Here is a 14,049-nt window from a genome sequence, read left to right as displayed (position 1 = left end):
AACCAAGATACTATGCAGATATGATTTGAAAAGAGGCGCAGGCAATGAATAAACATACCTTCATTACCATTGTCTTTATCGCAGCCATCATCCTCATCATGGTCATCATCACCAATCATGGTCATCACCATCACTCATCATGGTCATACTATCATCATCACCATCATCATCACTGTCATCATGGTCATCATCATCACTATCATCATCACCATATATTATCATCATTGGCATCTTCATGATTGTCATGGTCATCATCACATTGCTGTCATCATCACCATAATCAACATCATCACCATTGTTGTTGTCATCATCTTGACTATAATCATCACCATAATCTCCATCATCATGGTCATAGTCATGATGGGCATCATAATCATCATCATTATCATTGTCAACATCATCAACATGATTATCATCAGTCATCATCACCATCAACATCATCGGTAGAAATGTCATGATCATCATGGTCATCATTACCGTCAACATCATCATCATCATGGTGCAAGCAAATACTCCTACCACAATTATAGCTCTTCCCAAGCCACATATTCTAGCATATTTACCCCTCTAAGATTCATGTATAAATATTGTACCACAAATTCTGCCCTTATTTATTGACCCCCCAGATTCACACATAAATATTGTACAACTCAGAAATGTTCTTTTTCCGTTTCAATTTCAGGTGTTCATCACCAACGGCTTCCTGTGTGATGTCGTCATAGTTGTAGCAATAACTGACTTGGAAGCCAAACATAAAGCTAAAGGTATCAGCTTGTTTATAGTAGAAAATGGCACTGAAGGATTTACTAAAGGCAGTAAACCACTGGAGAAGATTGGACAAAAGGCTACGGTAATTTGATTTGTTTCTTTAAAGCCATAATATACGACTACAGTCCAATTTGAATTTTGTTATTCTTTGCCATAAACGATGAAATACTATTTTAGTTATGTCAGGAAGGTTTTCTGGTCATAATAATGAGGTCAAATGAAAGAAAACACACTTACCACTTACTATATTGACTGTTAATTGCTGTGTTCTATGGGGTTTTTAATGTTTTAATTAAGACATTAATTCTAAATTGCCCTGTTATCCTATAAGCTAAGGATAGGGAAAATTTGTGATGCGCAAAAAGCACTGACATTTGCGCATTGTGGGTATAAGCGTGCATTTTGGGTCAGACCAAAACAACCACTTTTCAAGTACTCATTTTCCAAAAACCTGAATTTTTCACTTAAATCAAAGAATCCATAATGATCTGCAACATAATCCATGTTTAAAATCAGCTGAGACGATAATACCTAAAATATTATCGTCTCAGAAAAAAAGTATAGAAAATACACAGTCACAAGAAATTGCAAGAAAATATAGAAGAAAAAAAGTAAAAAAATTTTAATATTGCAAATTCAAACTTTTTGGGAGAAAAATCATGCATTTTGGGAAAAAATATGCAAGCAGCGCATTTTCAAAAACTGTCCTACCATGTGACACACACATGGATCTGGGTAGGGCTCACAATATGCCGAGCTTTCCTCCGAATTAAAAAGAATAGCCCCATTGAAAATATTAATTTATTCAATGGCAAAAATTAAAAGCATGGCAGGCTACATTTAGTAGAATCTGGTCAATATAGTTGTATGAAGCAAAAAATAAATTGAGCCCTGGGTCCGAGGCTGGTTGGAGCATCCAGGCGTTAGGGACTAAAGTCCTTGCAAATTCACAGATTTATGCTTTAAAAGCATTATATAGTGAGTGAGTGATATTGATTGATTGAGTGTTTGATTGATGAGTTAGGGGGTATCATTTTCTTCGGAAGGGGGTCCCAAATATACATGGGGGTCATAAATTTTTGGAAAGTAAAATAGGGGGTCAATAAATTTTTTGATGACCAAAATTTAGGGAGTCACAAGATGACCACAGATAGTGTGTTTATTTTATTCAAAAAGACTGATTTCAATACAATTTTAGCCTGTTCAGGTGGTAAGGTGTATCGGTGGTGGTGGTGGGGGGGGGTATAAAAAAATTTGTTGCCAAAATAGGGGGTCACAATTTTATTGACACCAACTTTTTGTAAATTTGGGTCCCCCCTTCCAAAGAAAATAATAGCCCCCTCAATGAATGAATGAATGGATGGATGGATGAACGAATGACTGAATATGGTGCAAGTAAGTAAATGAATGAGGGAGTGAATGAGTCATGGGGTGGGTGAGGGTGGAGTGAGTGAGGGTGTGAGTGATCATGGTGACGGAGTCTTAGACAAGTGTATTTAAGGGTCTGTTGCTCAATCTCGCTGATTAACCTGTCTGCTTGCCCAGAACCCAAGATGCTGACCCAAAACGATGCAACTATGCTGAGAAATAATAATAATACACTTGCGATATGCAGCAACAAAATGTGTGTCTGCCCAAAAAGCCATATTCAGTCACCCGTTCATCGGGTTCATCAGGCCAACCGGCTTATAACACTTGACAACAATACCCAACCTTGTCCTTGAGTGTGTTGATTAATGACGGCAATGGTTAGTACTTGATAACATTTACCCAATCTCTGCGCCAAACCCAACCATTTTTACACATTTCAAAATTTGTGCATACTTTACTCCAATGGAAGGTTAGTCTGCTGTAGTTCAAGGCAATTGCCTATATGACCGTGATGACATTTGCATGATAAACTATTGAATGCAATTTGTTGAATAAAACTACACATAGCCGGCATAGATTGTTTTCTTTTAAGTTTAGACTATTCAAGAAAATGAAAGAATAATACAAATGAATATTATTTTGATCAATTGATAAATTTATTTTTATATCATATTTATCCAAGGTAGCCCAATCATGTATCCTGCATAATATTTAAAACTCATACAGATATTGAATAATATACACAAGCCAATAAAGCATATAAAACACAATTAAATAGAGTATATACATTAATTAAACAAATAAAAGTTAAGAACACCAATTAAGCAACAATATTGGAAACTCATAATTTAATTAATGGCACAAAATTTAGAGCAAATGCAAACTACCCCCATGCCCATCTCACATCCATAAGCACAAAACCTCAAACCCAAAATGGTAAGTTTGATTAGAAATCTCGCTTTCTTATTTCATCAAACATTGTCAAATAATGATGTCATCAGAGACTAGCAAAGGTTAAAATCCATGTTTTATTGCAAATAATATGTAATGTCGAGAAATACGGAAACATCTGTGACCATCCAAAGCAAATCCAGTAAAGTCACACTTTTGAGTATAGGTTATTAAACAATTGGAATCGCCATTAAACAAGCTTTAAAATGATATATTACTTGTCATAACTGCTTGGGAAATAGGTGCTCAAATATCAATTTTGCTCTTGAAATTGGTTTTCTGTTGATTTCCATTGGACCATATCTCTGAATAAGCGCTGGCAACTTAATACTACTGGGTTCATTGTGGATGGTCACATACATGTATATATACCATGAAACCATGGTAAAACTGAGAAAAGATAAAAAAAAAATTCTGTTTCTATGCTTGAATGATATCATTATGACCGTCTATATACATTCTTTGCCAGATTATATCAAGTGATGCCCAAATTGCTCACAGTGCATGATTAAACTCAAGTTAGTACTACAATAAATATTCATACACTCCTACATATGTACATGTAGATAGTGAGAACCAATCAGAGCAAACTATATGCATAGTGCTTTCGGGCATGTTCATTTTTCTGGCAGGTAGATGCATTTATATTTGCTTGCATTTTCCAACATTTTTGTGACAATTTTGTTATAAAAATAGCAATAATCACAGGATTTTATAGTTGTGAATGAAATAAATACATTGTAGGTTAATAAATGCATGTCACTTATTGCTTGAGAAGTTAAATAAATGCATATCACTTGTTGCTCAAGAAATTGTACAATGAATATTAAAATGCACTTGTACACAAACCCCAACATCTTAGTAGGCGTGCATTATTTTGTACAATTTCAAGTGATGCACATTAATTAACCTATAATTAATATAAAGGACAATGAATGACAAACCACAGAGCAAGACAATGGCAAGATGTTGCGAAGTCAGTGCCATAATTGCTCTGAAAGACGCAACCAGTAATATGGCTACACTATATTAATAATTTATCGGCGGGCTGCGTCTTGAAATTGCAAGACACAGGAGAGCCATCAAAATGCTCCTAGACGACGTTGACTTAGTGGGTGAGATTGAGCACCGGATCCTAAGTAAAATGAGTTTGAAAAAAGTGGTATGGTGAGATAATTGAATACCTGAGTGGAAGAAGGGCCCAACTCCAATTTTTTACAAAAATGAGTTAGACCCAGCATATTATTGCCAACAGATTGTTCTTCCTTGTGTGTGAAAGATGAGCCAAAATCAACTCTCCAAATAGTCTTTCAAGTACACTTAATCATGGTTTTCATGGAAGAAAGGCCCAACTCCGTGGAGTTGGGCCTTTTTCCACAAATATTGGGTTAAAGAGGAATTTTGTTCATCCATGAAATCTGCTTTTCACTACAATAAACTTTCTTGACATGCTTCTACTTGTGCAATTAATGGATAATTGCCAAATTTCTGTAGCTATTTATAACACATCTGCTTACGGAACTGGCACTTGCAGTATATTAGTGGAAGAAGGGCCCAACTCCAGTTAAGTATTAAGACCTGTACCGTTGCCATGGAAACATCATATTTAATTTTGAATATATGAAATATTGTATATTCATGTATTAAAGGTCCCCTGAAGAGGTAAACATTCTGCCTATAAAACTTTCCAAATATTTAGTTTTTTTCCTAATATCTCAAAAACAGTTTTGATGGAGTTGGGCCCTTCTTCCACTCAGGTATTCAATTTCTCTTGATTACATTTTCACAGGATGCTGCTGAGTTATACTTCCAAGATGTGAGACTACCAGCAAATGCCTTATTAGGAAAAGAAAACCATGGGTTCTTCTATCTAATGAATCAGCTTCCATGGGAGAGGTTGATTATTGCTGATATGGGTCAGTCACAAGCAGAGTGTATGTTTGAGTTAACCAGGATGTATGTCAAAGAGAGGAAGGCATTTGGATCAACACTAAGCAACTTTCAGGTTAGTAAATAATGCTGCAGAAGGCTGGAGCCTGGGTTATATCAAGCCTCTGTGTACCATGAAACACGATACACAGTAGAGATACTGATCATTACATGAGTCTTGAGGTTTTCGTAGATACACCCTTCAGACTCATGCTAAAACAAGATACACAATTATTATAGAGGTACTGATCATCACATGAGTCTTGAGGTTTCCACAGATCATCCTTCAGACTTGTGCTGAAACAAGGTACACAGTAGAGGTACTGATCATCACGTGAGTCTTGAGGTTTCCACAGATCATCCTTCAGACTTGTGCTGAAACAAGATACACAGTAGCGGTACTAATCATCACATGAGTCTTGAGGTTTTCGCAGATACACCCTTCAGACTCATGCTGAAACAAGGTACACAGTAGAGGTACTGATCATCACATGAGTCTTGAGGTTTTCATAGATACACCCTTCAGACTCATGCTGAAACAAGATCACATGAGTCTTTGGTTTCCACAGATCACCCTTCAGACTTGTGCTGAAACAAGGTATCCGTACACAGTAGAGGTACTGATCATCACATGAGTCTTTGGTTTCCACAGATCATCCTTCAGACTTGTGCTGAAACAAGGTACACAGTATAGTTTGATCAGATCGTAATCTGGGGGAATTGTTAGGCTTTTACCACTATGCTGAAAAATAGACCCATGTTAAGAGTGAATACAAAAGTAAAAAGTAGGAAACTACCGTGAAGTATATAAAATTGGGCGAGCTTTCGGCCATAGGCCTTTTTCATAGCCATGATATAATACTTGTGGAAACAAAACATACACAAGGAATGAACGTTGATAAACGCGCGAGCGAGTATGGGACGAAAACGCGAGCGGAAAAGCACTAAAAATGCGGGGAAGCAAAAAAAAAAACACGAAAGCGGAAAGCACAAAAACGCGAACGGGAAGCACAAAAACGTGAAGGGCCTAACGACGGAAAGCGGGAAAATCAACGTTCATTCCTGCAGGCGTAAGTGTTCCTAAATTGAAAATTAGCTGCTGTTCATCTTTGCGGCGACTTGCCGTATTACCGTGGCATTTTTTGAGTCCAGTAATTTGCATGTATGGTATGTGTTAAAGAAAAAAGACAACATATAGGACTTACATGAATAACTTGTGATGCTTCTGGCGAGATGTCACAAGACAATTCTCATAATACAAAATATATATATTCATCCACAATGTTATAAGGCCCGCCGAATACGAGCTGATCAAACTATAGTAGTATTGATCATCACATCAGTCTTGTGGTTTCCACAGATGCACTAAAGCTTAAAATTTGGAAGTCATTACTTACACATGATAATACTGTAAAGAAAAGTTATGGAAGAATGTTCTCTTTTACCATCTTTTGTATGATGGATCTTCAGGTAATGTGAGAAGTACAATAATGATGGGAGTCAGAAATATTGTGTACTAAACAGCTAGTCTCTAACACAGTCAATACCATTATCATGCATAGAGGAATACAATAGTGGATGTATTACAACTGTTTCTCAAAAGTTTGCCATCATACATTGTATAATAATTTATAGGGGAACAGCATTTTAATGATGGAAGGCTGACTGTAAATCTGAATCTGACCTGATCAATTCAGAGTTTACTGGGGTTTTTTTATTTGCATATAAATCAACAGACAGTGTTCCAGTATTAATTTCCATAGTTAAAAGGAGTATATTGTGATTCTAGCATCCTCTTTTTATGACATGTTTCAGTAGATATCCACAAAAAAGCTTATTCCCAAAATTTATATTTTAACATAAATTTTGATTTTGCGTTTGCAAAATTCTGATTTTGCGTTTGCAAATGTATATTACACTGCTCTCTAGGCCACTGTATGTAATTTCATTCTGGTATACAGAACGTAATTCAAATTTGACAATATTTGTGTGAAACAAATTAATCTGCAAGAAATGTATTGTACATAAACATTATGTAGCCAGAGGTTTTTAATAGTATGATAATCTCAACTTATTTTGATAAAAGTGTGGGGAAGAGGCTGTGAATCACAAAATGCCCCTTTAAAATACACATTGTTAACTATGTCAATATTCTTTGTAATATTTTTCTTCCCTAGACGGTACAACATAAACTGGCTGAATTGAAAAGCAATCTTTGTGTTGGTCGTAGCTTTGTTGATAACTGTATTGGACTAATGCATAACAAACGCCTTGATTCAGCTACAGCATCTATGGCCAAGTACTGGTATGTATCATAGGTGTAGATCTGGGGAGGGGGGACTGTATTGGACTGATGCATAACAAATGCCTTGATTCAGCTACAGCATCTATGGCCAAGTACTGGTATGTATCATAGGCATAGATCTGGGGAGGGGGGACTGTATTGGACTGATGCATAACAAATGCCTTGATTCAGCTACAGCATCTATGGCCAAGTACTGGTATGTATCATAGGCATAGATCTGGGGAGGGGGGACTGTATTGGACTGATGCATAACAAATGCCTTGATGCAGCTACAGCATCTATGGCCAAGTACTGGTATGTATCATAGGTGTAGATCTGGGGAGGGGACTGTATTGGACTGATGCATAACAAATGTCTTGATTCAGTTACATCATCTATGGCCAAGTACTGGTATGTATCATATAGGTGTAGATCGGGTAGAGGATGATGCATAACTAACTCCTTGATTCATCTAAAATATTTCAATACTCTTTGTCTTCTTCCTATGCAGGTGCACAGAATTTTGTAATCGTGTGGCAACTGAATGTCTACAGTTACATGGAGGCTGGGGATATATGTGGGAGTACCCCATTGCAAGACACTTTGCTGACTCCAGGGTACACGCTATCTATGGAGGAAGTAATGAGATTATGAAAGAACTCATAGCAAGGGATATTGTACTTAAGTAAAGGAACTATTATAGTGTCAGGGGGTCTGGGTTACATGTGGGGGTGCTACATACCAGGACTTCATTGCAAGAAACTTTGATGACTCCACGCTATCTATGGAGGAAGTATTGAGATTATGATAGAACTCATCGCAAGGGATATTGTACTCAAGTAAAGGAACTATTATAGTGTCAGGGGGTCTGGGTTACATGTGGGGGTGCTACATACCAGGACTTCATTGCAAGAAACTTTGATGACTCCACGCTATCTATGGAGGAAGTATTGAGATTATGATAGAACTCATCGCAAGGGATATTGTACTTAAGTAAAGGAACTATTATAGTGTCAGGGGGTCTGGGTTACATGTGGGGGTGCTACATACTAGGACTTCATTGCAAGAAACTTTGATGACTCCACGCTATCTATGGAGGAAGTATTGAGATTATGATAGAACTCATCGCAAGTGATATTGTACTTAAGTAAAGGAACTATTATAGTGTCAGGGGGTCTGGGTTACATGTGGGGGTGCTACATACCAGGACTTCATTGCAAGAAACTTTGCTGACTCCACACACTATCTATGGAGGAAGTAATGAGATTATGATAGAACTCATAGCAAGGGATATTGTACTTGGTAGTAGTGGGGGGGCTGTGTTATGTGGGAGTACTACTTTGCAAGACACTTTGCTGACTCCATGTCTATGAAAGAAGTAATGAAATTATGAAAGATCCCCCCCGGGGGGCACTTCAATATGAAATGGATATAGGTGTAGGGCTGGTACTTTCGCAGTAAGGGGCATTCAGTGAGAGCAGAATGTAAAATAATGGCGCCATTGGATGCGAGCATGATTTTTGGCATTCGGTGAGAGCAAAATGTAAAAAATATGGGTCATTGGGTGAGAACATGACCTTTTTTTAAATGGAATCTTTGGGTGAGAGCCAAAACAGTGCCTCAGAAACCTCAACAATCAAATCATCTAGTTCTAAATGGCTTTAAATTTCTTTGGTTTTTCCAAATAAGTAACAAAATCAGTGATAAATGAAAGTTGCTGTTCAAATGGAACTTGTAAGGGTCTTAGGGTGACAGATCAAATGAAAAAATGGGGGTCTTCGGGTGACAGAGCATGTGTTCGTAGAAAAATATGGGGTCTTTGGGTGACAGCAACGCTGAAAAAGGGGGTCTTAACAGCCCTACATACACATCACCTCCAAGTGGGAGTGCCCCCACCCTGGGAAAGAACAAAGTTACCTCATTTTGGACATTTTTGGATTACAATTGTAATTTTGTGCATACCGTAAAACCCGTCTACAAGCATATAGAGTACTTCTGATGAAAGCTACATTTATCCAGGCGCCATTATGGAGTTTGAGCAAATAAATTACGGATCCAAGCATATACAAACGAGTATTATTTTAAGACCAATCTATTGTATCGGTATATTTACGCTTGCTTCGAATTAATTTAGCTTTCATAAAAACACTATATATGCTTGTAGACGGGGTTTTACGGTACTTTGCACACATGTTTGCCAATAAAGTAATTTTGGCAGCGGGTCAGTTATCAGTATACTATACTGATATAAAATTGGATTGATTGAGCACATATTTATTGGTCGAGTTTGAGTTTTAAAATATTGGACGAGACGTAAACTATTTAAAACTCATAGCGAGACCAATAAATATCGGGCGTAAAGTATCCAATTTTATCATTATTACGTGTTGGATCCAATATTTTCACACACTTGGATTCATCAAAACATAATAATGAGAGAACATGTTCTGTATAGTCAAGACTGGGCAGGTCACAAGTAGGATGTCAAAGCACAGCATTTACAAACATTCCAGATGAATTTATGTACACTTTTACTTACTAAGATAAAGTATTAAAGCCATATTATAACATTTGCTGAGGAGAATGCCCTCAAAAAAATTTTAAATCATATTTTTTACACAATTGTAATGTACTTTAGTCAATAAAGATACTCTGCAAAAATCAAGACTTTAGGTGTTGTAGTTTTGTCAAAATCTGAGATTTTGAATGAAGTGCTGGAACCGTTGTTTTATTATTATGATGGAAATATTAGTCGAACACGTATGCACAGTACGTACACGGCGGATCGTACCGTATTACAACCTCGGGAGTAACATGCATGGGTGCTAGTAGTAAATTCCAATTTTCTATGCTTTACCTCACTTGTTCAGCTCAAAATTAAAAGGGACATATCTGACAGTAAAAGCTAACATTTTATGGAAAATAAATACTAATCTATTTTTACAGAAATGTTATAATATGGCTTTAATGAACGTTCATGATGCAATACAATGGTTGTATTCTTATATTATTATCATCAATATCTGCATATAGTCATTCCATCTTTACGGATCATGTACTTAAAATCATGCAATTGAATTATTGTCAATATATTTATAAAGTTCTAAATGTGACCGTCCACCACAAAATGCTTGTAAAGTCGGCCCTCGGTCAATTTTATTTCAAACGATATCCAGAAGCGGGGTTATGGTTTGTTGAACTTTGCCCCTTCAGCAATAGGGTACCTTATTTCAGTACTGCATAATGTCTTTTTGGACATTGCTTTTTGACTTGTTGCTTTTGGATTTTGCCAAAGCAAACAAAGAAGGGCTATTTACAAATTCTATACATAGGTAGGAGCTTATTATCCTCTTCAACAATGGGATTAATGATCGGTGTAAAAGGTGTTTGACTGGTACTAGCAAAATGAGAAACATGTAGCACCAACTTGAGGTACAAATGAATACAACCTTTATGCACATTTTGCACTGTAACTCATAATACGATTTTCACGACTTTACAAGCGGTTTGTGGTGGATGGTCACAAATAGATGGATGGTCACAAGGATGGCCTAAGTGCTGTGTCCTAGCAGGACATCAATCAATGTGAGACATTAAATGCAAGGATCCAGAAGATAATATGCCTGAGAAAATATATAAAAAATGGAGCTCAGGCAAAAAAACTGGCACTATAATAAAGGACTGAAAATATCAGAATGGTTTTCGTTGAGTTCACCATCACACACAATAGCTCTCCTTTATTTAAGGTTGGTCTGAACCCTGGATTTATAGAAACTTTCGGGCCTCATAACTGCTAAATTGTTGGTCTAAAGTATATAAAAGTATACATATTTAGAATGGCAAAAACTTGATAAGTTCATCTGTTGAGGTCAAATTTGGGCCAAAATGCTCATTTTGGCCCAAAATCCTAAAAACAGTTTTTGGCCCACTTCTTTATTGTGCAAAAAAAAAAAAAAATTCTTGGGCCAAAATTTTTTTATTATTAATTTTTAAAAACTACTATAAAAATATCTAGGACCTTTTTTTCATTTTTTAAATTTCGACCAACTTCAAAAATTTGCACCAAAAGGGTAAAAAATGCTGAATTTTCAAAAAATCATAAAAAGCCAGATTTTCGCCCAAATTTCAAATATTTTTGGTGAAGTTTGTCAAAATTCAAAAAAATGAAAAAACGGCTCCTACAGTCTGTCCACTTAGAAGTACAAACCAAATCTGTGGCATCGGGGTCGATGCTTTATGTCAAGACGCTGTGAGCTGACGCTTGACGCCAGAAAGAGCGTGGTGTACAAATCGCGCAGCAGTTAGCGCCAAAGCAGCATTGCGCTGAAACAATTATTCTCATACCTCCACTTTCCGAGGTCTATTTACTTTGTACTACTATGTGGACAGACTATAGACATTTTTATTTAGTTTTTAAAAATTAATATAAAAAAAAACGTGTTTTTTTATATTTTGGGCCAGAAAATGAGCATTTTGGCCCAAATTTGACCTCACAGATAAACTTATCAAGTCTTTGCCATTCTAAATATGTATACTTTTATATACTTTAGACCAACAATTTAGCAGTTATGAGGCCAGAAAGTTTCCATAAATCCAGGGTTCAGACCAACCTTAATGCCAGTTTGCTAGGTGAGCTCCACTTCAGTGAATATTTTTGGTAAATGTTGATTGTACATGATCATTATGAACTCTGAATGAATAAAGCTATTTGTCTCTTTGTGAAAATCAGGTGAGCGTATTTCACACATTGTTTTATTATTCACTATGGAAGCAAATGGGATATTTTCATGCAAATTAAATAACATTTGTAACTAAGACGACCTAAGATGAAAGTGTACATGCAACGTCCAGTTATCGAAATTGGGTGACTTGTGTTTTGCAGGTGTGAAATACGTCTGACTGGTTGTTTTAATTATGTAACGTATAAGGCTGTGTGTCCTGAACTCGCCACCCTTAGCGTTACATCACAAATATTATGAATTTTTATACCAATCAAGTTTCTAATTACATTATCTCCACAATTATCAACCCTAAACTAGTAAAAGTATACATTTTTGAAAAGCTAAAGGCATAAGAAATTCATATACATTTCAACTAATTATACAGGGTGACCTTCAAGTTATACAGGGACAGGGTGGAATAAAAAAGATTCAGATAAAAAATGGGTTACTTAATCCATTGCTTATTACCAACTTGCAGTAATAAACTGGAAGTAAACAACATTCATTGGAATACAGGGTGTCCCAAAGTATGTTAGAATTTTTTACAATTCAACATATTTTGAACTGAAACATTTTGCCCCTAACCCATACAGAAAAAATAAGTCCATATAATAGATTCCTCATTAAATTTCCCTTCAGAAAAGCCATACTTACTATGATAAGATAAGTAATTAAGATTTTACAGTAACTTTTAGATTTTGAAGACATCCGCATTACTTACTACAGTGTTTAATATGAAAACAGGTAGTTTTGTATGGAAAAGTTTGTATTTTCTAGACTAAATCATAAATGATTAAAAACTATTAGTAGAATTGTTTAGCTGTAAGGTCATGAGTCTTTTAGATGATAAATAGAGTCAAAATCCAATTTACAGCCTTTACAGAAGCAGATTATGCACTAAAAATATCAATCCCATAGAGTTTGTGTGTACCACATCCCCCACCTCCACATCCCCCACCTCCGCCACCCTACCCATTTTGAATTCTATAAAGCACAGTGTCATTATACAAAGGCTGAGGAATTTCTTTTTACAGGGTTGAAAGCCCGGTTGAAAGTGTATTTTATTTAGCAATAAAATGAGACCACAAGCATGACAATAACTTCTTGCTTGGCAGAGATATCATCATTTGATTCGAGTCGACTTTGAAAAAACGTAACGTTGCCACCTTTTTTGGGTGGCGAAATCAAGACGCACGACCATAAAGGTTTTGGCATCATTGAATGGCTGCCTAGTGCTGTTATATGTTTAGTTTCTATAATAATAATTATTATTTTCTTGATTTATTCCCTTTCCTTTATCTGCACTTATTCTTTCTTAATCTTATGCCTACACTTTAGGGGACTTGTATTTCTTGCTCTCCTAGTCTCTCCCCTCTTCCTTTCATTTTCTTTTTGTCTTCTCCCCTCCCCGCTAATCTTGATCACCACGCTCAATGATTTTTGAAATAATGGGAAGCACTGATATAGACCTATAGTTATTTACATCAAACTTGTCCCCATTCTTAAAAATAGGGGTAACTTTGGCTTGCTTCCAGGCAGTTGGAAAGCTTGATGTGAACAGAGAAGGTTACTTAGGTTTGCTAATACATGTATAAGCCAGTTGATTACATTATGATAGGTGCAGCTAACTTAAAAGATGAACATTAACATTACCAAGACCAGGTGACTTATTTATGTCCATTTTTTTACAAATGTCATCAAATACAAACTTTAGGGTAATCAACTAAGAACTACACCAGGCACAAAAAGAAACTCGTCAGTTATATTCATCCTTGCTGTTCAATAACTTGATAATTTTGGATTATTCTGAAATATACATTTTGTTAATTGGACTTTTCTTTCTCATTTGACACCCTGTTCGTGAACATTGAGCAAGAATTGACCAAGATATGCGCCTCAAACTCTCAAACCCTAAATGAAAAGTTGCAATTTTAAAGATTCAATTGTGCCTGTTACACTGTGTGCTTTATTGATTGGCCCGTGGTGCTTGTGTGCAATAGCCAATACAACGATGCGTTCCCATTG

The 14,049-nt window shown here is 36.2% G+C and overlaps 1 protein-coding gene across 1 annotated transcript in view; it reads left to right on the top strand.

The window, feature by feature from the left end:
* Positions 1 to 11,139, top strand: part of LOC140150784 (long-chain specific acyl-CoA dehydrogenase, mitochondrial-like) — a 41,453-nt gene extending 30,314 nt beyond the window's left edge. Inside the window, exons 6-9 of the mRNA XM_072172902.1 lie at positions 683 to 850; positions 4,880 to 5,095; positions 7,197 to 7,324; positions 7,815 to 11,139. Of these exons, the coding sequence (XP_072029003.1) occupies positions 683 to 850; positions 4,880 to 5,095; positions 7,197 to 7,324; positions 7,815 to 7,992 (690 nt within the window). The 3' untranslated portion in view covers positions 7,993 to 11,139. The remainder of the gene's footprint in view (positions 1 to 682; positions 851 to 4,879; positions 5,096 to 7,196; positions 7,325 to 7,814) is intronic.
* Positions 11,140 to 14,049: the final 2,910 nt, after the last annotated feature.

This window comes from Amphiura filiformis, chromosome 4, assembly GCF_039555335.1.
Source record: "Amphiura filiformis chromosome 4, Afil_fr2py, whole genome shotgun sequence".
Lineage (NCBI taxonomy): Eukaryota > Metazoa > Echinodermata > Ophiuroidea > Amphilepidida > Amphiuridae > Amphiura > Amphiura filiformis.
This window is presented reverse-complemented; position numbering and strand designations above follow the sequence as displayed.